The sequence below is a fragment of the Plectrocnemia conspersa genome, unplaced genomic scaffold, assembly GCF_051122295.1.
Source record: "Plectrocnemia conspersa isolate PC_06_02 unplaced genomic scaffold, ASM5112229v1 ptg000002l, whole genome shotgun sequence".
Classification (NCBI taxonomy): Eukaryota; Metazoa; Arthropoda; class Insecta; order Trichoptera; family Polycentropodidae; genus Plectrocnemia; species Plectrocnemia conspersa.
In genome coordinates, this window is record NW_028277166.1 from 20,847,355 (window position 1) to 20,873,071 (window position 25,717).

Consider the following 25,717-nt stretch of genomic DNA (forward strand, 5'->3'; position numbering starts at 1 on the left):
ATGTTGTAATGAATAATTATTAGTATTCTGATCGATCATCTTAAAGATTTTCTTAGTATTTCCTAATATAATGGTTGCATGTATAGAATTCTAAATAATGAATTAAAAACGAGCACTATATTAACTTAAATACTACGAAGCCCTCCACCAAAGAGCTAATGTATTAATAATACTAGAGTATTTGTACCATATATGTATAATAAATAAAATCACTCGTGCAATATATTAATCTTAGAAATACTATATATATCTAGTTTTTATAATTGAAGATCCCGATAAAAATCGTTACAAAATCGCTATCTTTTAAAATTATAAATCAGGGTTTTTAATTTAGATCTTTATTCCGATGGAATGTGTAGTTAAACACATAATGTAATCTTATATATAATTGTTCTAAGTATAATATAATTGTACCTGTTTTTATTTATCTAGAAATATATTCAGAAATGGGTCATAGCCAATTTGGATCCGGGACGTTGCCGGGGGTGTAACTCAGTGGTAGAGTGTCTGCTTCGCATGCTGAAAGTCCTGGGTTCAAATCCCAGCTCCTCCAATGCGTTTTTTTACCAAACTAACAAGAGTTCTAAATTTTTGTTGAATAAGCGTGTTTTTATTTTTATTGTTTTGTTTGCCGTTGATATAATAAAATATGTTGTTCAACTTATATTCTAAATAAATAGTTGCTACTTTATTTCAAATGTATATTTTTGCTCGACCTTAGTGCCAATTAAATGTGTATCCTCATTATATCATTATTTTAAGAATACATAACATATAAAGCCATTTTTCTGCAACAATAATCAAAAATTAATGACAACTCTGTACATATATATTTAATACTTAAATACTGTGTATGTATTTTGTAGAATTTAACATCTGCGTACTTTGTCGTTTCAATATTGCGCAATATTGTATTGTCAACATTAATTATTATTCACAATTTAAAAATTAAAATATGCTTAAAATAATAATTTTAAACCCGTTTAAAGTAAATTTACATTTAAACTAATAATACGCAATGTCCAGAATTTGTCGAGATTTTTGTTTAGTTCGATATTACCCCGCTTTTATTTTACTTTGTATAAAGTGAACAGACGTTCTGCTTTGAGAAGGATTGTGTCCCTTAAAATTTTTGTTATCCTTTGTTCTCTTTTTGTCCTACTTTGCAATATCCATAAATAAACACAAATTTCCGAAATGACCTTTCAAAATCTGGTTATCTTACTTATGTTAGTTGTAATTTTATTTATTTGTAGTAGCAACATTTAAAAAGTGATAAATAAGGAATTTAAAAATAAATTAGCCCTCACAGATATATTTCTAATTAAACATTAAAACCATATTTTTTAAATTTTTCAGTTCATGAAAAGTTATGTTCAATTCTAAATAAGCTATAAAATAATTACATGTTATTAAATATATTCGAGTGAACGGTGGACGAGCCACCACCGGCCGCTGTCTTCTCGTCGAAGTCCACCAAAAGAATATGCTGCTCTCCAGCGCTGTCACGTCAGCGTTACCAGAGTACCCCTAAATTTCACCCATAACGAATGAATTAATAAATATATAAATAGGCTCCTTCACTATTTACTTTATCTACCGTATTCCAATGCACTATATTATACTCGAGTTGTATTTTTAGCATGTAAATTTACGCGAATTATTTTCAGAGCATGCCTATATTTATCTGTAACTTAGCATATATTTGCGGCTCGGTAAATTTTGTTATTTATTTCTGATCTGAACTTCATGAGGAGTTTACCCAATGGGTCACAATGACCTTTATACAATTTTTTCAAGTACTCTAACTGACATATTAAAATTATTACTTTGAGCGCGGGACCTTATTCGAATAAATCGATTACGTATGTTTAGAGTCGGCCCCGTTTATAACAAATGAATATGGTGCAAGATAATAATTAGGATTGACCGTATGATTATGTGGTTATAATTCGCAGTGAATTTAAAAAAGTCATTACATTTTTGTTCGAAACGAACGAAACTGTCTGAGGTGGCCTTTTTCCGGTGTAAAATCTGGATCAACGTGTGAAACTGAAACCAAATGCCACACCGGCTAAAATACCGAGAGCAACGGGTGAAATAGGGACTTGTGGTAAACTTAACTAAGGATAACCTTGACGTTGATTTTTTTTGCTCTTGGAGATTTGTTTCTATTTTTTCGTTAATATTTGAGCACACAGATGTTCGAAATATAATATGGGGGAGAGGGGTGGGATACAATTTGAAGTTTCTCCACAGGTTTGGCACGGTCCTTATAATATTAATATGAATTCCCGTCTTATCAAAATAAAGTTTGTTGATAAATTTATTGAAATGATAATTCGTGCAATTTTTAGTGTTATATGCTATTTATTTGTAATTAAAAAGTGAAATTCGATGTAACGAGCACTGCACTCGTTATTGAGATTGAGCAGTTTGATTGCGCGCGCCGAGTGCCGGTTGTCAGTGCGAAATGCAGCCTCGCGGAGGGCCTCCGCCCCCCGCGGGCCCCGCGCAGCCGCACCCTTCCCGCGGAGCGCACATGCAGCCGCACCCCGCGGCTCACGCGCCCCATGCGCCTATGGCGCCTCATCTGCAGCCCATGCACCGCGACGCCAGGTACCGGCGACAGAACGTCATGTCAAACGCGATGGCGGGGCTCTGCCCCTTGCCGCCGCCCGAAACATATTTCCTACACTTTTTCATACAACTGAGCGACGTTAATTTCGTCCCTATCGCGTCTTTGACGGCAAACGGAGAACCGCCATTTGCCATCAGATGTTCGATTCCTTCGAACATATGTAGGGCGCTTTACGTCATTTTTCAATAATAATAATATTATAAGCTATTTAAATTACAAATTTGAATCGTATCATTTGTAATCATATAACTCATTTTGTTTTCCTAATTTATCCGATTGTCTTAAGAAACTGTTTACAATAGCAATAACTGTTTAGAAGACATGTCTCGGACGTTTCATTGTGTTTCTTTTATGTCGCCGCTTTATTCGAGGGGTGAGAACGTATTATGTTTTACTCGTATGTCTGGTTAACCCCTTCTTTATTCTCGGCGTATTGTTGCGAGTGTCTTAAAAAAGTTGAATGACGTGCAAATTTCAAGTTGAAAACGTGATGGGGTATTTACTTTATGCCGATTATCTCGAACGCGTTGGGTGCATATTTCAGTTTTGTGTCAATTAGCTATTTTAGTCAATCTAACTGGTGTCAATAATTTATATATATATGTAATGAAATTATGTATGCTCAATGAAAGTGACGAGCAACCTTTTTTTGCTTAAATAACTTTAATTTATATAAATAAATAAAATCATATATCTTACTGCATTTCCACTTTTAACTTCAGACTAAGGTATTTTTTTTTACAATTGAATAAGGTACTTTTTGTTCATTTTAATTTTTTTCCTTCTTGACGTATTTTCAAATGGTATTCTTCAATAATTTACAAAATTAACACGCAATATATTTATTATTATTGTTCCTATTTATATACCTAATTTCTGCTTCAGCTAGTTACTGTTTTGGGTGTATATCTTCATGCTTAAAATAGTTTTAAACATTTTCAAAATGCAAAATGTCTAGTGCCTTTGTGGTGTGCTTCAGAAGAATAGGATAAAAACTATCAAACTAAAATAACTTTATTGTTAGTGTTAGTTTTATCTAGCTTTGTGTCAGAATTATACAATAGCTCTTTAGAGTCTGATAGTGCAGTAAAAGGTGAGTTTTAACCCTTAGCAGTCTAATATTTTTTACTTATTAAATTTATTTACTCACAACAATTAAGCTTCTATCCTATTATTTAAATATCACTTAATTAGGGTATACATTACCCGTTCCAGATGTTGGAACCACTACCTAAATAAAAACACTCATGAATGCAATGACAAAAGAAAGATTGTTTCACTCTCTATCCTTGTAAATATTATTCAGTTAATTGTTCACTATGGTAATTCACACAACGCCAATGATTCATAACATATTTTTTAATTACTTTGCTATATGAAACACTAAATATATTTATGTATTTACCTTAACAAATAGTTACATATTTACAAACTTTGTGTTTGGTTATATATTTTTGAAGCAATCTTACATCATAAATATATGATTTTGGATCTTGTTATAAAAAAAAATTTTCTTTACATAATATAGGAATAGGTATTTCCTATAAATATTTAAAAAAATATTTAATAAGACACGCCTATTGTCCATCACAACGATTTTTTCGTCCTTCCATGCAGATACTATAATATTATTGTTCGTTTATCTATAGGTTACAACTTCTCTCTTGGTTATTTTTTTGTTGCTTATGAAAGCCCTCTTCTGTAAGACATAATTATACTAGTTAAGTATAATTTTTGTGAAAGTAAATTACCCACTAGTAAGTAAGTAGTTTTTGTTTTTTTTGCGTTCATTTTTAATCAATTTATATGTGAAAAACAATTGAAAGAAGTCGATCTCCTGAGAAGCTTCTGCAATTTTTGGTCCAACTCATTACCTCAGAAAATGGTCGTTGTCTCAGAATGTCATCGCTATTATTAACATTTACCCAATGGTATTAAAATAATCTATGAGAGTAAATTCTGACGATTTAAATTCATTGGTATTATCACTTTCACTCTTGGAAATATTTTCCTCAGTTTCTTGATTATATTCGCTAACAGAAATATTATTTTCATGATAATGCAAATGTTTTTTTGTCAGGCACTTTAAAATTGTAAAAGAATAACTTTTCACCATCACTACTATTGATTTTATAATTTTCTTTGTTAACACAGTCAGCTGTAGTTAAAAACAGTTATTTAATTTATTTAAAGAAAATATGTACATAAATTTAAAAACAAAACTTTTTAGATTGAGAACCATATTAACAATTCACACTTCTGGGTTTTGGCAATAGTCGGGTATTCGAGAGTGGCTGGCACAAACTGGCTAAAAAAATGTTTGCAGAATTTTAGTAATTTGACAATTACAGGTAAAATGATTGGAATTACCGAATCTTTTTACCATAATATATTAATAGCAGTATCCACGGGTAACTAACGAAATAAAAATATAAATTTTATCATCAAGTCACTCAGAAAATAAAAATTATATTGGGATGACATAGATGCCTTTGAACTGCAATGGTAAAACCATTTTGGGAATGAAGAACATGGCTTTGGACTTCTAAGGATTAAATTTTATATTTCAGAAACTTGTAGTAAAGTATAATTACTCCTACATCCTAAGTAGAACAATGTGTTAAAATCGACACAAATATATCGATCTTATCGAGGCTTATAAACCAAGTTTTTACAATTTTTAAAAGCTAAGCTTTGTTATATTTAAGCAGAATATTATTTTAGTTTATTATACCGGTTCTATAAGATTATTATGTAATTATAATTCTGATCGATCATCACAGATTAGGTTTTCGTAGATTATCCTAATATTACGGATGAATAGTCAAAAAATAAAACCAAGCTAGGTTGTGCATAGTGACATCAATTTATAGTAAGCTGTAATAATAGTTTATAATTAATAAAATAGATGTCACTGATTTAGTCTTATGTCTCATTATTTACTTGGTGGTTGTTGGTTGTGTTTACCCCATTGTAACACATTGAACTAACACCTGTAATGTTACAGCTGAAGATATACAAGAAATAAATAGAATTTTGATACAATAACAATAAATAAAACTGGAATCTGAAACGCTTGAGACTGTTTTTTTCAAACGAGTGTTCAAGAATATTTGTACACTTTTGATCGTTTCTTAGGGTTTCATTTGAACGTTTAAAAAAATATTTACGTACTTTTTGGGAAGGTACTACTATGGTGTTATTTTTATGAAATCTGTTTTCTAGCATTAGTTACACTAGTTAACAAATTTCAAAAATAAATTCTGACCTATAACATTTGACAGACATTTTCTATGTAAAATCGCGCGCTGAATCCGAAAATTAAGTTTTCGAGATATTGCCAAGTTTCTGTAATTTTCATTCTGTAAAAGTGTTTTTACCTAATTGCAAATATATCCGGTTCTATTTGGTCGATTGCAAAGTATTTTGTATCAAATTAAAGATAATTAAATTTGCTATCAAGTGTCCATACAACACTTTTCAAGCAGATTATTGGTTTAGGTACTATTTATGAATTTATCAATGATTTTGTATAATTTTTAACAAAATTAAAAAAAAAATTATTGTACGGTGAATTACACAAAATAAAAATTAAATTAGTCTTTGCTTCTTTATTGAATGTTGAATAAAGAAAATCGGTTAGAAAATATAGATATTATTGTATAAGCATTTTAGTAAAAATACAGAAATTCAATTCAAGAAACCAAGTTTAAAACATTTTTTTCTTTGCGTAAATCACAGTACAATCAAAACATTTTCTTATATTTTACTAAAAATGATCTAAAATTGTTTATAAATTCATAAATAGTGCCTAAACCGATCTGATTGGAAAGTGTTGTATAAGGTCGATAGGAAATTGAATTACCTTTAATTTAGTCTTGAACTTGCAATTAAGTAAAAACACTTCTTTTCAAAATGAAAAACTCGGAAATTTAGCTATATATAAATATATACGAAATGACTCAAATGGTATTGGTAAAAATAGCTGTAAATTATGTTATCAGCAGGTGAATTGATAGTAAACATTTCTAATTAAATTAAAGGAAAATAAAATAGTTTTTTAATTAATTACATAGTATGACGACAATTTAAATGAGCAATATATAAAACAATTGTTTGTGCATTACTGTTGGACAGATTAGGTGCGAGCGAGTGAGCATTGCTCAGAACAGTAAACCATCTTATAACTATTTGCAACGAATCCTTTTCAGAATATTTACCTTACATAAATGCACAAATAATTCGTTTTATGGAACAAAGTATTTATTTAAATGCACATTTTCATAAAATAATTCCCTGTTAAATAGCACATTTAAATATTAATTAAAAATGGAATCCGTTCTTCTTGAAGAAGATTGCTATGGTATTTCGTTATTAATACAACTTTCATTTAAAGTAAGATAAATCCATTCTAATTTTGAAAATAGTTCCTGTATGAATCTTGTTACAATCGTCCAAACACTTTTGGTGCCTGGCCACAAATTCAGCTTGATTGGAAATTACTTGATAAAGGAATTAAAACCCCTAATGAACTACCCATAAATTATCACCAAAGCACCACTTTTCCTATTTTCGTTCCTAAATAAATAATTGAATACGCAACAAAAATATTTTGCTTACATGTACATATAACCTACATATAGTATATTGCTAGTATTTTGTATTAGCGTTTGTGTTTTTTTAAATTATGTATATAATATTGCAGATGCTTAAATGTAACATTTTATTTACTACAAAACGCAGTATTCATAATTGGAAAAATTAATATCCCTAAGGATAGTTTTTCTCAACAATTCACATTATTTAAAAAAATGTTTTTGTGTGGTCATTATTTTTAAAATTATTAAAAATATTCTGTTTGAATTATTATCTGTATTAATTACTATGTATATTAACTTGTCACTAACAGTGACAATACTATTTTAAAAAAATTATTGATTTATCACCTTAATTATAAAATGTAACAATTTCTCTCGAAGATGATGGTGATTTTGTTAAATCTAGATCAATCTCATTGAGACAATTTTCACGTGCTACAAAGTTCTTAGAGTATAATGAAAAATGTTTAGGTTTCACAAACTGTATATTTAATAACAAACTAAACTCACAAGTATGTACATGTATACTTAATTTGAAAACTGACATAAATTGATTTTTATGAAACCAACCTAATTCTCAGTAACTCGTAAATGTGTTTAGGATTAAGCCGGCTGGTCAAATTATAATTTTATCAAAATAGTGCTAATATTTATAGTGTCCATATGGTGTTTATCTATTTAAATATTTTTAAGAAGTTGCTCAAAATCTACCTTTACTGTTTTTTTTTTCAGGGCTTACTATAATTAGTAATGAGTAAAAATAAACCACACAAAAAAAATCTGTGATATTTAAAAACTAACCAAATATTATATCCTTATTATATTAAATATTATTATAATTTCAGAATGTTAGCGGGTCACATGACGCACGCAGGCAGCGCCAGCATACCTATGGGCATGAACTACAATTCACACGGGCTTAGAATGAGGCATTGTCCTCCGCCTTCACAGCCTCCCATGTCCGTGCTTCAACAACCTTATCCCCACCCCCCTCCATCCATGCACAAACCCCCGCCTATCCACCATCACATTCAGCATTCTCAAATTCCGACGCAGATGCCGACTGCTCCGCAAAGGTTACCTATAACAACATCTAGCGTTTGTCCATCTTCTGGTAATCATTTATTTCAATTTAATAGTGCTTTTAATTACCATTGTTTTTATTAATAAAGCAACATTTTAAGGTATGATAAGCATGCCGTCTCAGCCTATACCTGTGACTAAGAGTGGAGTTGTGTATGCGCAGAAGTCTTCTCCCCCACCGGTCGAGGAGAAGGCGACCAAAGTCGAATGCGGCACGATCTTAGCAGAACCTAGCAATAATGTATCTAGTAGTAAAGAAAAAACTCCTATGTGTCTGGTCAACGAATTGGCTAGATATAATAAGGTAAGCGTAAATATATTTTGTTAGTTTCTTTATCTTTGTTATTAACCCTTTGGTTGTCATACATTTGATTTAACACAATTAAACATGGGATTAGTTCGAGAGATATTTACATACAGAGATTGGAATGCGGTACTTCAAAATGAGTAGACAATTATAACATTTTATGACAAATTATAAGCTTTACAATTACTCCTTTATGATGTAAACTCTTAGTAGATATCAACACAATTTAAAATAAATAAAAATGCTTATTTTGTATGTAAGACCAAGAAAGAGGATGATGGTAGTGATTATATTTTCCCATAGAATGGAACTGAGAACATTTTAAAATGGATAGCTTTTTTTTATACATATTTATATTGGGGAAAAGGAAAAGGGCCCATTAGAGTTGAATTTATATTCATTGAATATTTTAATTATATCGAAGAGTGTAGAATTGTAGTAAGTTATTTAATAATTGTTTATTATTATTTGTTTTTATAGATTCAGCATCAATATCGATTAACGTCGGAACAAGGTCCCGCACACCGGAGACGGTTCACAGTAGCTTTACGTTTAGGCGGTGGTGATAAAGACCGTCTCGAAGAATACACAGCCGAAGCGCCTAGAATTCGAGCTGCCCAACACGCTGTGGCCGCTGAAGCATTAAGATGTACCAATTTCCCATTGCCGCCGCCACGTCCGCCCAAAGCTCTTCGTAATCAAAGAACTGGCGGTAACGAAATTTGATATACTTCCAGTAGGGGTATAGAAGTAAAAGTGCTTTTAAAGTCTTTTAGATATATGCAGTTTCGCTTCTAAACCTCGTATCTAACTGTAGTATGTATATTTTTTAATTTGTTTGTATTGATTTAGTTCAATTTCTAGGTTCCGATATTATAATGCCCACTGTAGAATTAAACGCTCTAGCAATGAAGCTCGGCGAGCCGGCCACTTATAAGATCGAGAGTCAGCCCACTCAGTTGCTGCAGCCGGTGAGAAACACGTCCGGTTTTACGATGGCGTCTCGTCCGAGAATAAGCCAACCGACGATGATCGGTGCGAATCAAATTATACCGACGACGCACGGACATCCGTCAATGCATGTGCCTAACTTTAATAGAAACGGAAGATTCTACAATCAAAGCAGTCGATATGCATATCCGTATAAATTTGCAAATAACGGTTATAGAGAAGTGTGTGTCTTTATAAATAAATTAATCTCATTCATTGAGTATTTAGTTTTATATTTTATAATATATTTTAGAACATCCTACCTGAGAACTTGTTTCGCGTCGAGTTAACAGTCGGTAAAAGAGTGTTTCACGGTAAAGGGATAACGCTTCAAGCTGCTAGGCACGATGCCGCCGCACGAGCATTACAGGATTTAAGGCAGGCAGAAAAAGAAGGCAGTACTGAAGAGAAAGATTCGTCTATACCAGGTAACATTAGTTTTTATATTTGGGTGTTGTTATTGAATTATTTTATTTATATAAGTTTATTGTAGATAACGAAGGAGATGATAAAAGTGGAGACGAAGATAAATCCCCCGTATCAATGGTGCACGAGATCGCGTTGAAGTTAGAACTTCCGGCTGCATTTAGCGTAAAGAATGAAAAAGGACCACCCCATATGAAAGTATGTTTATTTACATATAATTTTTTTATATTTTAGAGCAGTTGTTATTAAAAAAATATTTGTCTATGAATACAAAGGTGAGGCAAATGAAAGTCTTAAAAAAGTATCGAAGTCAGTGAGACAGTTTAACCGATTCAGATTTAATTATGTTATTAAATACTGTGTTTCCCCGAAAATACTGAGGGCAGTAATAATAATAATTATAAACATGTGTGATCCTAAAAAATGTTTATGTATTTTAAAATATCTATCTCTAATTCGATTTATTTTTAGGCAATGTAGCTAATACTTTTGAGGGTAATAATAATGATTAAAAACACATGTAGTCAAAAAAATATCTATCTCTAATTTAAATTATTTTATTACGAGATGGAGGGGGCAAAAGTTGTCCAGTTGGTGGTTGTTTTTTTTTAATATTTTCATTTCATTAAGATTCATATTATTTCATTAAAACTTCCATAAATTATACAGTTTTAGGGAGGGGGGGTAAAAAATTCACAAAAATTGCACGCATGCATTTTTTGGCTAAATTTATGGAAAAACAAATGCCGTTGTCTGCTTTGCGTCTAAAGCAATAAAATCGTGCCGTCACAGTGGAAACGCTCGGTTATCTAGTGTTCATATTTGGACTTTTTATATCTATATTACGACTTACAATTAGTGAGAATCGAATGAAGTGCAAATAAACCGAATTTTGGTCAATAGGAGGGCGCAAAACAATTATCATTTCTCAGAAGTCAAAAATTCACATCAAAAGCAATAAAATCGTGCTGCTAAAGAAGCACTTGCATGATAAATTATATTTTCATTAGAAAAAATACATATCTACCGGTGAAAATGTATTCCGATATAATTATTATTTTATTTTATATATTTAAAAAAAAGTATTTATGGGAGATTTTTTTTAAGAATAACCTGAGAATTTTAAACAAGTTTTTTTTCTTCTTTTTTGATTAGGGCTTATATATTTAACATTAGGCTTATTTTCAGGGAAACACGGTAGTTACATGCTTATTAAATTAATACACCAACGTTAGTCCAAATGTTCATCCCCACCGTCCAGTATTGCCAGGGGATCGAAATGGCTCCAGGATAGACAACTTATATCTGACCCCACAATTGTAATTTATATAATAAATGGAAAGCACAATAACGTATTATATTTCTATGGTTGTCAATCTTTGTAATTATATAATTATGTATTTTTAACTCAAACTGACATATTTATTCAGAAATTACGTAATATTTTTAAGATGATATTTTGGTATAAATAACAGAGTTAACATGGTTATTTTTTTCAAAGGTTTTTACTACAACTTGCACTGTCGGTGAATTTGCATCCGAAGGTGAAGGCAACAGTAAAAAGATTTCAAAGAAAAGAGCTGCAGAAAACATGTTAGATAAGTTAAAAAAGCTACCGTCGTACCAGGCTCAGCCTAAGACACAAAAACCAAAACGAAAAGCTCAACCACCCAAAAAGAAGAATAGGAACTTAATAAAAGTGAGTTTATTGATTAATTTCTTAACTGGACCCATTTTATGTTATTTATACATTATTTTTATATAGGAAAAGGGCGAAGTGGCCGGAGTTTCAGAACAGAATCCAGTATCTAGATTGCTCCAGTGGGCTAATAATAAAAACAGCGGCGGTGGGGTAGAACCTACTTATACACTTAAAGAAGAAACTCGCGGTCAATATCGGCATAGTTTCATCATCCATTGTGACGTTGCCGGTCGACAAACTACCGGAACGGGAACAAACAAGAAAGTAGCCAAACGAAACGCCGCTGAAAGTATGTCATTTAAACTTCCAAATATAAGCGTATTTTATCTTATGTATTAAATGTTTATTACTGCTTTATAGATATGTTGATAGAATTGGGATTAGGAAAAACAATTCCAGCCACAACTGCATCCAAATCGGCGCCCGCTGATTCAGCGTCTGCGGAGAAACACGATAGCTTAAAGAGTCCACGTAAGGTGACCTTCTCGCTGGAAGCGCAGGCCAAGCAACAGGCGAACAGCGATAGCAGCAGTACGGGGAATACGACCGGTCGTCAGCTCGTGCCGGGCGTTTTACTAATGCAAGATCACTTGGCTTCGGTCGGCGGTCATTTCAAAACACCGACTAAAAATGGTACACATTTTTTTCAAATTAAATTCGTGCTTTTTTGATCTAAATTTATCTAAAATGGTATTACTTTTTTATTCTAAAGTTAGATAAGGAAGTTTTGAAATTATTCACTCGCATTGTGTGCATGTCTTGCTTTTTTTATTTCGCTTTTGCTTTTTTTGTTTTATTATTTTTTATTATTTATCATAGGTGTAAATATTCAAACTACAGCTACTATTGCAAAAGAATTGCTAAGAGCCGGAACTTCGCCTACTGCCGAGGCGCTCGTAAAACAAGATCAGCATTTAGGTAATATTACATCGGAGAAAAGTAGTTTTTATTTTTTTATTGCTTTACTTTATTAAAAACTTTGATTTATTATTTATATAATCTTAATTATTATTAGTCATTTACATATCTATCGTATCTGGTAATTTAGAATTTGTGATTATTATAATTATAATTCTGTTCGTTCTTCTCAAATTAGTTTTTTTTACAAGCTTTTTTAAATTCACGGATCAAGATTGTTGCTCAAGTTTGAGCTAGCTTGTAACTAATGAATACTCAACTAGAAAATAGCTAATATAGTATTAGTTATTATATATGTATAATTAGAAAATCATTTTTCATTTCCACAAATCAGTCAATGTAATGGTATATTTTTTTTGTATAATATCAGAATGACATGATATTTCAAGTATTTGTTTTTTGTGTAATTAAGCCTTGTAAGTTAACCTTTGAATATCGAAAATGGGGTCGAGGACCGGGATGGATACACAGTAACCTAGTTCAAATTTGAGTATTTTTGAAGTAGAAGTTAATACAATAAACCCCCTAATATGACGGTAAATTGGGGCCGTGCTATTTGGGAGCGTGTAGTTTGGGAACTAAAAAATACTCATACAATTTTTTGTAATACGTATGTATGAATCAGGCGCATGTGGTGAGATATCCTTCCTTTGGCTCGCTCATACCTTACATACCTTATTTTTTTATTTAATTTACGAATTCATCTGAATTTTTGAAAATGGTCTGTATTTATTATCTGTTGAATTTCTACTGACCTGAACATCTTTTTTTTTAAATATCAACAATCTTTATCTCAGCATTTCAATCCATAAAATCACTGATTCTCAATAAATGCAAATTATTTCTTATTATTATATAATGCTACAGATTAAAAATATTTTTTAGTTGAAGTTATGAGTTTGTATAAAAAGTTTATATAAAAAATATTTTTTATTTCTAGCCATGAATGCAAATTCGAAGCCGATATCGAGTTCCGTCGTCAGCTCAACGACAGGCGGTAGCGTTGGATCGTCTCAAATTAGTCAAGTCGTTCGTCCCAAAGATCAACTGCTTTATCTAGCTCAATTGCTCGGTTTCCAAGTGCAATTCTCAGATTTTCCAAAAGTACGTATTCCTTTCTCATCTTATCTAGTTTAATTTTTCAACATATTAAAATATCATCTTGCTATGTTTTCAGGGAAATCACGGAGAGTTCCTATCGTTAGTAACATTATCGACCGAGCCGCCTATGCTGTGTCACGGTGGCGGGCTCACGACGGAAGAATCTCACGATCAGAGCGCCAGGGCGGCTCTAGAGCAATTATCGCAAATGGGGCTCGACAATGTCACTCCTCATCAGCCCGTAACGTCCAGTCATGGCACCGAAGGGTAAATATATTAACAATTAATAAAATATTTCTACATAAGTTCGAACGAACCGTGCTCAGTTATGTAAATTCCTTAAAACAGTATTTACATCAATTAGGTGCATAAAATATCAATTTAGCCTATTCTAACTGATTTAATTTAATTGCAGAATTCGAATGTTAAATTCCAGCAGCGGCTCCATCTCCGGCATATTAACGAATGGCATTTCAAAGTAATCGAGAACCATGTCGTGCAGTATTTATAACGTTTTTGAGTAAACGGTTGGCGACTTCAGCGATTCCGATAATATTTATTATTAAATATATAATACGTCGATCAAATTCACAGCCGCATAATACACAGACTGTTACTTTGTGCTAAATAAGTGCGCATACTCATAAAGATGTATAATTATAACATTTGTATATTTGCTTAATGCAAAGTAAAAAAATCGTTTCTGGCATCTGCGGTTCTATCTGTTCGTTAAAATGGTTAAATATAAATGTAATACTTTGATTTTTGATTGCAACTAAATGTATTTAGTGATTAATAAGAAAAAAATATAGCATTAGCTTTCTTGCAATTAATAATCAGAGTAACGTTAGCGATAAGTATATTATTAAAATTTAAAAAACATACTTTATTAATATGTTTATCGATTTAATTTTTATACTGTCACCGAGTATCGTGATACGAGAGGATTCTCATATAAATCTACTTTTATATAATGGTAATTGGCGTATCGGGTAAGTTGTACATACGAGTCGACCGATGCGACTATAATACATAAAATGATAACTTATCATCGCCGCTTGTTTATAAAAAAGTTAGCAACAAAAATTTTATTTTTAAATAAACGTTTATATGTGATTTCTATATCGTTAGAGCTTTAGATGTTTACTGTATCGCTAATCGATGAATTTGCGCATCGTAATCTATATATTTATGTCTATGGTATTTATTACTAATATACGTTACAATGCTCGTCGTGAATCGTATATTGCACAGTAGGGCGTAAATTTGTAAACGGAAGAACTGCAGATGGGGCGAGATGCAGATTTCAAAAATAAAAATCTTAGTTGTATTCGTATGAACATTTCAAAAGACATCGGAATGTAAAATAATATTGACAAATCAAACCTCAAAATCGTTAGATGTATAGAGTAACTCTACCCTTAGGCTTATTGAAATGTTCATATGGATTCAAAGCGTAATATATTTATATATATATTATTTATCCTTTAGATAGTTGAATTAGATTTGTACTTTTTTATTTTTGTTCTTTCCTCCTGTTGCAATTCTTTTGGTCGAAAGAAATTTTATTTTTTACGAGTTTTTGTTTCGTTTCGGCATATATTTACTATGTAGTATATGTTTCTATTTCTTTTCCTTTCGTTGTTTTCTCTTTTTCATTATTTAAAATTTGTTGAAAATATGAAATTGAGAAATTTTATTATATTACAACGCAAAAATTGTAATACATTCTAAAGATGGTTTTTGTCGAGATACCATTTTTATATTATTTATATTGTAATGAAGAAGTTTGACTAAATAAAAAAAATTAGATAATTCATTTTTTTATTTTTTTAAAAGACATACAAAGATTTATTTAGTTCATATTATATAATTTACAATATATATTCAAATCTTAATTCATTAATACGAATGCATTTTGGTAATGAGAAAAATTAATTAGGCGTTGACGGCTTTCGATTTGTTTTGTATAGGTAAGAATAATTTGAACTCGGCCGGAAGTTCATCTTCCGAATACAACCTGTCTGAGAAATAAACCCTTCTGATCCGACAGTTGGCGTGAATTTGTACCCTGAGCGTTTCCACGTAATTTGTGCCGTACGCTCGCCGCGTGAAATCGGCGAGATTGAACTGTATCTGATTCCAACCTTCGTCTAATCGCATCGGCATGGTGCATATGAACGGCTTGACGCGAGTCGTCGATTGATAGTTGCTAGCGCGAAACCTCCTCCTCACGTTTTTATCGTCCAGCACCTGAAATCGATACGCAATTATGAAACGCGTAATCTAAAGCTAAAGCTAGATAATGAATACAATAAATTCCTAACCTGTACTTCGAATGTGAAATATTTCTTTAGATTTTTGATAATCATGACTAGGAAGGGTAGTTTAATCCCTAGCGTTTTGTCAGGATCCGGAGGGCAAGTGACGTAGGCAGTGCTGACGTTTGCTCCGACTATTTCCAGCACCAAGCTCTGGATGTCTCCGTCCGTGATGCGCTTGATGTGTCCGTTGCGAACCTTTTTGTCCCATAGTTGAAGAGGTTTGCTGCCTATACTATACAAAACGGACAGAAAACCGGATTGGAATGTGTTCTTAAACATCTTCGAAGTCGCGGTTCGGTCGATAAGCCGGGTGCCTGGGCGACCGGCTGTCAACAACTTTAAACGCGCTCCTTCGGGGACGTTCTTTAGTAACAGTTCCACTTTTAGGTTACAAATTAAACATCACTATTTTTAACCCATTTTTATATTTATTATGACATAAATTAAAAAATATTTGGTATATGAATTTGTATACGTACAGCTACATTTTATGTATTTATTCACTATTTGGAAAACCGTAAAAATACAATTCCCGTATAATATCACCCTGTTAGTTAAATACAACCATTTGTGTAGGAATTAAGTTACAGTAAATTATTTAGCATTCCCCAGGCAACTGTAAATGTGCAACCTAAACAAGTTTACGATTGTAATACGGGAAAAAGCGAAACGCAAATAAATTGTTGATACTAGCGATAAAATTACACAAAAAGATGTGAAGACAAAAAGATGTATTTTTAAAATTTTCATGGAAAAGTCAATTCGAGAGCTCACCGTTTCATCATTATTCATAATTGAGTAAGAGATGGCAAGTTTGGGTTTACGCCCCCCTACTATTAGCTCTAAAGCACACGATACGGATATACGTTCGATATACTAATCATTAATCCTGTTTATATTTTACAAATTTTATAGAAATTAAAATCATTACTATATTTTTTATATGTATCAATCAATCGGAGTAATGACGTGTGGTAAGTTGCGCCGTCTTGTTGGAACCATATCAATATCTACGATTTCGTGCCAAAAATAACAGTTATCATGCTCTTATAATGCTCACCATTGACTGTTACTGTCCGACCTTCATCGTTTTAAAAAAAGTAAGGCCCAATGATGCTGTCTGACCACAATGCGCAGCAAACAATCACTTTTTGGGCATGTAATGCTCTCTCGTGAATTACATGAGGATTTTGCTCGATTCATATGCGGCAATTTTGCTTAATAACATATCCAGAGAGGTGGAATTGTGTTTTTTTTTTAAGATTTTCTTTGAAAAATCAGCACCAACTTCCTATTGCTCTAATACCCAATTTACGTGAATTATTCGCTATCCATAGTCTATAGGCTTTGGTTGCTGTGTTATCTGAATTTTACACGGGTGTAGGTGCAAGTCAAAACGCAAAATCCGCCAAAATGAGTCATAAGAAAAGCCTAAAAACTGCAATCGCTGACAAATCAACAATTCCGGGTTCTTGGTCACATTTTCACTTACAGCAGCAATATTATCGGCTGACCTAGCGAAACGTCGCTTCAATTTTTTCACTACGTTGCGAATTGTTCGCGAGTAATAGGATGATGAAATTGACTATAATTTTCCCGTAAATATCAATACACAGTTTGTACAGAGCTGTAATTTCTATAGAACAATTAAGCGGTGGTTAAGCGATCCATTTCGTAAACGTGTTGTTGCAAACTAGCATTTGATACTTTGAACGCGCGTGATTATTGATAGTTGTCTGATTTACAGTGCTGTCAACATAGGAAACTGGATATGGATCAGCTTGTATATACGCTGAGGACACATTATTATTAAGCAGTTTTTTACGGCCTTAAACCAATTTCAATCGAATAAAAAAATAAGCAAGATAATACGGAAACATTACCCCTCTTACATGTTAACAGTGAAAAGCCAGTTTTAAGTATCTGGGAATTTTTAGAGCATTAAATTTAAACTTAATAAATACAAACATGAATAAGCCAAGTTAATTTAAACTTTTTCATAAAAATGGCAATCAGATATTAAATACCTTATTTGATTAAAAGTGAAATTGAAAAAAAAAATGTTGTGGTAAAAATAAATGTTTTTGTAAAAAAAATAGAATTTATGAGGAAGGGCACTAGCTTAATGTAACCCGGCATTGATTAAAGTGAAATGAAATCCTGCATTGATTCATGTTAATAAAATAAATAGAGAATAAAATGACGTTCGTTGTTTTGGTTACCATATGGTATCGGGTTCATGGCCGAAAAAAGTCGCGCAGTGGTCATCTGCTCTCGCCCCCCGGCGAAGCCCCAAGCGGCTGCTCCGCCCCCGACCGCCAAGATGACAGCCGAAATGTCTTCCAAAAGGTTAGCGAAACTAAATGCCGTTGTTTTAATTTTTACTTTTGTCCTCGCATTATCGACATTACTTATCTTGGCGACATCCTGTCACGATAACTCTTTCGCATAAACGTGATGTTTTCGTGTGTTTCTAGTAAATTAAAGAAGCTGTCGGAGGAGAGCTTGACGAGGCAGCCCGAGGAGGTGTTCGATATCTTGTGCAAGCTGGGTGAGGGTTCTTACGGTAGCGTTTACAAGGCCCTGCACAAAGAATCGGGCCAAGTGCTGGCCATCAAGCAAGTTCCGGTCGACACGGATCTGCAGGAGATAATCAAAGAGATATCCATAATGCAGCAATGCGACAGCCCCTACGTAGTCAAGTACTACGGTAGTTATTTTAAAAACACAGACCTATGGGTGAGAACAATTTTTTACGTTGCCTATTATTTATTCCAAATTATTTATGGTATTCACTGTTGCCGATAGTGTTTGAAATCAATTCGAATAAAATATTCTTGAACCACTTTGCATTAACGCATGGTATTTCGCACGCTGGCGAAAATTTGTGGTCAGTCAATTCACGCTTTTTCGAGGGTTACAAATAATGGAACTTAGGCTTTTAAAAATATCGTGTGAACATAAACAAGATTTAAACTTTTATTAAAAGAGTGTAATAAAAATATATATATACTTATTTTGATAAAAGTTATTTACTTAATGTTTAAAAAATTGAAAAACCCCAAAATTTTTAACTAAAATAATCGATTTAAACTAATTGTAATTTTATATGATCTGCTTTTATCTATATAATAATAGTTTAAGGATATCTGGTCTATGACATTTCATCGCCGCAGTTTCTTTGCCAGCCAGTTCGTTAATATGTATTTTATTTAAAATGAATTCGCTTATACAATTTAATTTAATTTTTATTTATTATAATATATCTTTACAATTTTTTTTCTTTACAATATCTTGAAACGTTTGCTCTGTAGTTTATTTATTTATTTATAAATTTGGGAAAATTATTTATTTACTTACGTATAGATACAAATTTATTATTTACACATGTAGCTTTTGATGTGTAATTAGTTTTAAATTTATATTTTCCTTAAGGGTTTGTAAATATGAAAACATTCTTAATTACCTAAAATTATATGTAATTACGTTCACGAGGAATATTTTTATAAATTTTCTGCCACCCTATTTAAATATATTATAATATATTTTTAACTTTCATGGATGCTGGTATTTACAAATATAAATACTTGAAGAAAACTATGTTAAAAAAATTAAGGCAATGATAAAAAAAATTAATTGGCCAGTAACGTCCTAAACCTTATTTTATCGCTCCATTTTAAACTTCATTGAAATTGGATCATAATTACGGAAACATTAAAAAAAATCATTTGTGACGAATAAAATTAAATACATTAACTGAAAATTCAAATTTTTACGTTTAAATTTTATTTTATTATATAATAATTGCACATTGAACTTGAAAGTTGAACAATCCAAATGCGTAGGTAAATATTTTTTATATAATTAAAAAAAAATTGTCCAAATAATCGGTGTTGTCAAAAATCTTGTCCAGAATAATCACCGAATCCTTCTCAATATTTAGGTATTAGATGCAATTGAAGTCTTACCGGAACGTAATAAGATATTATATGAGAGGAAAGATCAATTACTTTTCAAATAAATTATTATTTATAAACAAATTAAGAACAATCGCTTGAACCATCGTTTTAAAACTTCATAAAAATTAATACAAATATGATGCATATCTGTTCTGAAATAAACTGTATTGTTCCAAATGTTTCGACTGTTCGTTTCATGCAGTATTGCACTTTCATGAATACTTCAACCTTATATTTCAGATAGAAATGGTGTGTTCTCTTTTCAATGTTCGCAGCATTTTACAAAGATGTAAAAAATGGAATAAAATAAATAAATACAATAACAGCTATAAATCTCTTTACAATTCTCACAGCACAATACAGTTTTAACAATATGTCAAATTAAAATATAAATAATTTACAATTTATGCATGACTTACAATTTTTTATTCGCAAAGAAATCTTCCATGTGAAGATTTAAAACGAAATTGGGATACCCATTAATATGGTTTCAGAGGATTGTAGCATATCCTGCTTTTATAATAGACTGCTACTTTGAAAGCAACAATTTCCAGAAAGAACTTCAGAGAAAAATAATATTATTTTTGGACATATATTTGTTTTATTACGTAATTCATATATATTTAAATAGTAATATCAACTAAAAGGTTAACAATATTTTATCAACTTGAAATATTTTTGGTTTTGTGTGTGGGAAAATATGGAATTCATCCGAACTGAGTGTTATGTATTCAACTCGGGACTTAATTAAATTATGTACATATGAGTAGATTTCAATTAATGTATTATATACTTTTACACAAATGAATTACTTCTATTGCTTCCAGATTGTGATGGAATATTGTGGCGCAGGTTCAGTATCCGACATAATGAGATTAAGAAAAAAAACGCTGACTGAAGAGGAAATAGCTACAGTTTTATGCGACACCTTGAAAGGTTTAGAGTATTTACATCTTCGTAGAAAAATTCATAGGGACATAAAAGCTGGCAATATATTGTTAAACTCCGAGGGTCATGCCAAATTGGCCGACTTCGGTGTCGCTGGACAACTGACGGTACGTTGAAAATCAATCACACCGATTAGAAGCGATGCTCATGATATGTGTATTTTTAAGGACACCATGGCTAAACGCAACACTTTGATCGGAACTCCGTTTTGGATGGCGCCTGAGATTATCGAAGAGATTGGGTATAATTGCGAGGCCGACATTTGGTCGTTGGGTATCACTGCCTTAGAAATGGCCGAAGGGAAACCGCCGTACGGTGATATACATCCGATGCGTGCGATATTTATGATCCCGAGTAAGCCGCCGCCTTCGTTTCGGAAGCCAGATCAATGGTCGCCAGAGTTCATCGACTTCGTTAGCTTATGTTTAGTCAAAAAACCCGAAGACAGAGCGACCGCCACCGAATTACTAAGTCACGTATTTATAGGTAAAGTGTTTTTTGTTATTAGTTTTATCGAGATAGATAAGCCAATACTGATTTATTGTTTTTAGGTAATGCTAAGCAATGCAGTATATTAAGTCAAATGATATTGGAAGCCCACGAATTGAGAAAGAGTCAAGCTTACCAGGCGACGACTAACATTGTTCCTAAACAAAATCAACACGATAATATGGTACTTACTATTTTGGAAATAATTACTTATGTTGCTTTTATTGTAGATGTTAACGTACAAATTGAATTGTTTTAGGATGGCGAAAACAAAGATAGAAACAATACGCAACATGCATTATGCGGCGACGACGATATCGGTGACGATTGCCGTACTTTAGTACCGGGTCAAGATACGTTTTTGCCTGATCAGCAACCTGATTTGGGAACTATGGTTATAAACTCTGATTCGGACGAACCAACAATGAAACGTAAATATGATAATTATAAGATGGTTCTTATATACTGGTAAGGTTACCAGTATATTTAATGTGTTTTATTGAAATTTATATATCTTTTGAAAACCGACCCTGAATTAATGGCTAATGGTACTATGCATCTAAACTGAATTTCTTAGACGCAATTATCTTCGACATTTTAAGGAGTTTTTCCTATTTGCGCCAAGCTGATTTTTATGACTAATTGTTTTCTCGCAGCTTAAGATTTTGATGAGGTTTGTTCTCACTTACAAATTTGTCGCTTATTTGGTAAAGCTCTATGCATAATTGCTTCCCTTTTCAGTATAAAAAATTAAGATGCCTGCAATTACTTTAGCTTTGTGTTGATGATTTTCTGGATATTGTTGATTCGTTTTAATAACCCTTTGAACTCCCATATCGAGATGATCTCGACATTTTTTTCAAGCTGTTCTTAAAGTAATATATTTAGATATTTTTTTATTTTGGTAACATCAGGTAATGGTTTAAAAGGAGACAAATTTCTCATTCATTCAACATCTGGAATTAATAAAAAATGGTCTGCCTAGGATTGATCGGCAGATGTAGTGGGTGCTTGATACAATAGTCTGTGTCGCGACATATCGCCGTGAAAATTTTGTGTATTTTGCAATAATTCATTCTTATCTTGAATGTTTCAATGGTTTTATCATTTATTAGCTAATTATATATTCAGAAAGATTTATTTTTGAGTCGAATTGTTACTGAATTTTAAAATTTTCCAGTACCGATACATAATTATTGCTGAAAAACTTTTGAAAATATCTTCGGAGTGTAAAGGGTTAAATGCTTCATGGGCTTGATACAATAGTCTGTGTCGCGACATATCGCCGTGAAAATTTTGTGTATTTTGCAATAATTCATTCTTATCTTGAATGTTTCAATGGTTTTATCATTTATTAGCTAATTATATATTCAGAAAGATTTATTTTTGAGTCGAATTGTTACTGAATTTTAAAATTTTCCAGTACCGATACATAATTATTGCTGAAAAACTTTTGAAAATATCTTCGGAGTGTAAAGGGTTAAATGCTTCATGGGCTTGATACAATAGTCTGTGTCGCGACATATCGCCGTGAAAATTTTGTGTATTTTGCAATAATTCATTCTTATCTTGAATGTTTCAATGGTTTTATCATTTATTAGCTAATTATATATTCAGAAAGATTTATTTTTGAGTCGAATTGTTACTGAATTTTAAAATTTTCCAGTACCGATACATAATTATTGCTGAAAAACTTTTGAAAATATCTTCGGAGTGTAAAGGGTTAAATGCTTCATGGGCTTTTTAGTCTCCCAGTCTTATCAAACTGACAAATTTAGTCATAATATAAACTATTTGCACTTTTGAATACAAACTAATATATTGCTTAGGTTCAATTAAGTGATAATGAAATATTAAAGATAAAAATATAAAATGTCTTGCAACTTTTACGATTAACAAGGGTTAGGTTTTTGTGTTTTGGATACATATCTCACATATGTATCCATTCTAGATGTATCGTCTTAAGGTACGGAACTCGACTTACAAAAAGAATAATGAAAATAATTTTAAATTTATTGATGTGTATAAAAAAATTATACTTCAAGAATTATAGAACATAAAATTAATGTGATAATATATACATCGATCTTTTGTGAATATATATCATGTAATATTGCTCTCTTAATGAAAATTTTATTTGTCCCATTTGTAATGTCCGTGGTGTTAAAATAATACAATGAATGTTCTACAAGTAATTGCATTTAATCATTCGAATTTAACAAAGTAAAGTATTTAATCATCGCAGAATATTTTTAGTAGTATTTAGTCCTTATTTAATAAATTCATATTTTGTACTTGATATTATTTATATTTGTTTCAGAACACGGCACTGAAAAGTGTGATTATCAGCGTCCGAAATATAGACCTTTATTTTTGGATCATTTTGATAAGAAAGAGCCTAGTCACATTACTATAGAGAATAACACAAATAATGACACAGACAATAGCAATATTATGATGGTGGTCAACCAGAACAAAAACAATTTGAATCACCACAATATGCGGAATAACAGGGAAATCAATGCAATAGAAATGCTGCATCAGCCTACTAATTTTGGTCAAATCGGTGACGAGAGACAGATGTATGTATTATAATTTTAAATATAATATATAATACTTATGATAATATATTATAATTATTACTTTAGTCATGAAACAGTACCGAGTGTTCCTCCGCCGCAACAGCAGCATCATCAGCCGAATGCGCCTTTACCGCCAATGGTGGCACCGATTCCGATAAACTATCATCATGAGAATCAGAATAAATTTCAAAAAACGTTCGTTGACGGAGGAGACTTTGAATTTGTAAGTTTTTTATTTAAATTTCTAATTAAATTAATAACAAAAATTTTTAATACTATTCCATGCACAGTTAAAATTTCTCACTTACGAAGAACTGCACGAGAGAATGGCAAATTTGGACTCTGAGATGGAACGGGAGATAGACGAGCTTCGAAGGAGGTATCAGACTAAAAGACAGCCGATTCTGGACGCAATCGATACGAAGAGGAAGCGACAGCAAAATTTCTAATAATTGCACGCATGATCTGTCACATATCATCACTCTTTGGTTGGTTTTGTGATCTATAATTAGATTATTTCGCAATAGTAAGCTTTCGTCTACTTTCAAATTGCAGTCTTTTCCTCAAAGTTTGCATTTGAACATAGGAAAAAGTCATCCTTTTAGCTTTCAGACATTGTATCTCTTGTGAAAGGATAAAAATGTGCCCTTATAGTCGTAATGAGATAATAATATTCACAAATGCAGTATTATGACGTAAAACTAGTCGTTCGACGCGTTATAAATAACTGTCTCGTTTTTTAATGTGATATATGAAGTGTACAAGTTTTTACGGCACTTAGTGATTATTTAAATAATAATAATAATAAAAATGGAAGTATTTGCAATCTGTTCATGTTTTGTGTTGATAATAAAGTAATATTTTTGTAATACATCATCATGATCGATATTAATTGAAATTTTGTAATCTCAAGTGTTGTTTTAACTTATAGTATTATAATTTTTCAACTTCATAAAGGTATTAATTCGATTACGGTTATATTGTGAGCCATTTCTGCATTTATTGATAATAATAATATCTTATAGTCATATGTTATTTTTCTTTTATTCATTCAATGATTAGTATAACTAAATATTATTTATTTTTATCAGAAATTCAAGAAATTTGTGTTATTATTATTCATGTACTTTTTTATAAGATCTGATTTGGTATTTAGTGATCTATTTAAAAAAATATATATAAAGCAATAATTTGTTTAAATTATCTCTTATTAAAAATTTAGTGATTATGATGTATTTATTTGAGCTCTTAATTTAAATATATAATTATTAACCGAATAGAATGTACTTGCTTAAAGGTGCTATAGAGAATTTAATATTTTTTCTAATTATCTTCTTTATTTCTCTTTTTATATCTTATTATACACACAGATAAATTAAATAATAAGCGGTAATCACAAATGTGTGCCAATAGTATATATATTTTTCTATAGCCATAATTCATATGAAAATATACATAATTTGTATGTATATTATGTTGATTTTGAAAGAAGCCATACTAGTGTAAATTTTTTAACAACATTGTCCTTTGTACAAATGTATGAATAATTAGAAACAATATTTTCTTTATATTCTTTTGTAAGACTACATATTATAATTTTATAAAAATAAAAAGATTACGAACTGAAAACTTCTTTATATTTTAGACAT

The 25,717-nt window shown here is 31.5% G+C and overlaps 3 protein-coding genes and 1 non-coding gene across 9 annotated transcripts; 3 read left to right on the forward strand and 1 right to left on the reverse strand.

The window, feature by feature from the left end:
• Nucleotides 1–481: 481 nt before the first annotated feature.
• Nucleotides 482–553, forward strand: TRNAA-CGC (transfer RNA alanine (anticodon CGC)). The gene has a single exon. It is a non-coding gene; the product is annotated as a tRNA-Ala (tRNA).
• A 1,867-nt stretch (nt 554–2,420) lies between these two features.
• stau (double-stranded RNA-binding protein Staufen) lies at nt 2,421–15,581 on the forward strand. Of its 5 annotated transcripts, none has more exons than XM_088181826.1 (14): nt 2,421–2,619; nt 8,085–8,353; nt 8,424–8,626; nt 9,110–9,341; nt 9,482–9,801; nt 9,873–10,047; nt 10,113–10,243; nt 11,547–11,744; nt 11,811–12,036; nt 12,108–12,380; nt 12,567–12,665; nt 13,606–13,769; nt 13,843–14,033; nt 14,182–15,581. In XM_088181826.1, exons 1-14 carry the CDS (start codon nt 2,474–2,476, stop codon nt 14,246–14,248), a joined length of 2,694 nt encoding a protein of 897 aa, XP_088037952.1. In that variant the 5' UTR covers nt 2,421–2,473; the 3' UTR covers nt 14,249–15,581. The 5 variants fall into 5 exon arrangements, with proteins under 5 accessions (XP_088037952.1, XP_088037955.1, XP_088037954.1 ...); XM_088181829.1 differs by having other exon boundaries at nt 14,203–15,581; XM_088181828.1 differs by having other exon boundaries at nt 9,494–9,801.
• Bug22 (cilia- and flagella-associated protein 20) lies at nt 15,577–16,457 on the reverse strand. Its single transcript, XM_088181832.1, has 2 exons — nt 16,094–16,457; nt 15,577–16,019 (listed from the first exon to the last, which is right to left on the reverse strand). The coding sequence occupies exons 1-2, from the start codon at nt 16,367–16,369 to the stop codon at nt 15,705–15,707; spliced, it is 591 nt and encodes a 196-aa protein (XP_088037958.1). The 5' UTR covers nt 16,370–16,457; the 3' UTR covers nt 15,577–15,704.
• A 1,824-nt stretch (nt 16,458–18,281) lies between these two features.
• On the forward strand, nt 18,282–25,697 carry hpo (serine/threonine-protein kinase hippo). 2 transcript variants are annotated; one of them, XM_088181248.1, is made up of 9 exons: nt 18,283–18,439; nt 18,568–18,829; nt 20,877–21,104; nt 21,165–21,483; nt 21,549–21,670; nt 21,746–21,917; nt 23,807–24,068; nt 24,135–24,291; nt 24,359–25,697. In XM_088181248.1, exons 1-9 carry the CDS (start codon nt 18,330–18,332, stop codon nt 24,515–24,517), a joined length of 1,791 nt encoding a protein of 596 aa, XP_088037374.1. In that variant the 5' UTR covers nt 18,283–18,329; the 3' UTR covers nt 24,518–25,697. The 2 variants fall into 2 exon arrangements, 1 of the variants encoding a protein (XP_088037374.1); XR_015808872.1 differs by lacking the exons at nt 23,807–24,068; nt 24,135–24,291; nt 24,359–25,697 and adding an exon at nt 22,753–23,359 and having other exon boundaries at nt 18,282–18,439; nt 21,746–22,512.
• The last annotated feature ends 20 nt before the right edge of the window (nt 25,698–25,717 follow it).

What these genes read in the sequence shown, in the direction of transcription:
- stau (XM_088181826.1), top strand. Translation starts at nt 2,474, where the DNA reads ATGCAGCCTCGCGGAGGGCCTCCGCCCCCCGCGGGCCCCGCGCAGCCG. An exon ending in TCGTAATCAAAGAACTGGCG is followed by an intron (nt 9,342 to 9,481) that starts GTAACGAAATTT and finishes GTATTGATTTAG; the next exon opens with TTCAATTTCTAGGTTCCGAT. An exon ending in CAAATAACGGTTATAGAGAA is followed by an intron (nt 9,802 to 9,872) that starts GTGTGTGTCTTT and finishes AATATATTTTAG; the next exon opens with AACATCCTACCTGAGAACTT.
- Bug22 (XM_088181832.1), bottom strand. Translation starts at nt 16,369, where the DNA reads ATGTTTAAGAACACATTCCAATCCGGTTTTCTGTCCGTTTTGTATAGT. An exon ending in ATTTCACATTCGAAGTACAG is followed by an intron (nt 16,020 to 16,093) that starts GTTAGGAATTTA and finishes TATCGATTTCAG; the next exon opens with GTGCTGGACGATAAAAACGT.
- hpo (XM_088181248.1), top strand. Translation starts at nt 18,330, where the DNA reads ATGGCCGAAAAAAGTCGCGCAGTGGTCATCTGCTCTCGCCCCCCGGCG. An exon ending in GCCGAAATGTCTTCCAAAAG is followed by an intron (nt 18,440 to 18,567) that starts GTTAGCGAAACT and finishes GTGTGTTTCTAG; the next exon opens with TAAATTAAAGAAGCTGTCGG. An exon ending in ACTAAGTCACGTATTTATAG is followed by an intron (nt 21,484 to 21,548) that starts GTAAAGTGTTTT and finishes TATTGTTTTTAG; the next exon opens with GTAATGCTAAGCAATGCAGT.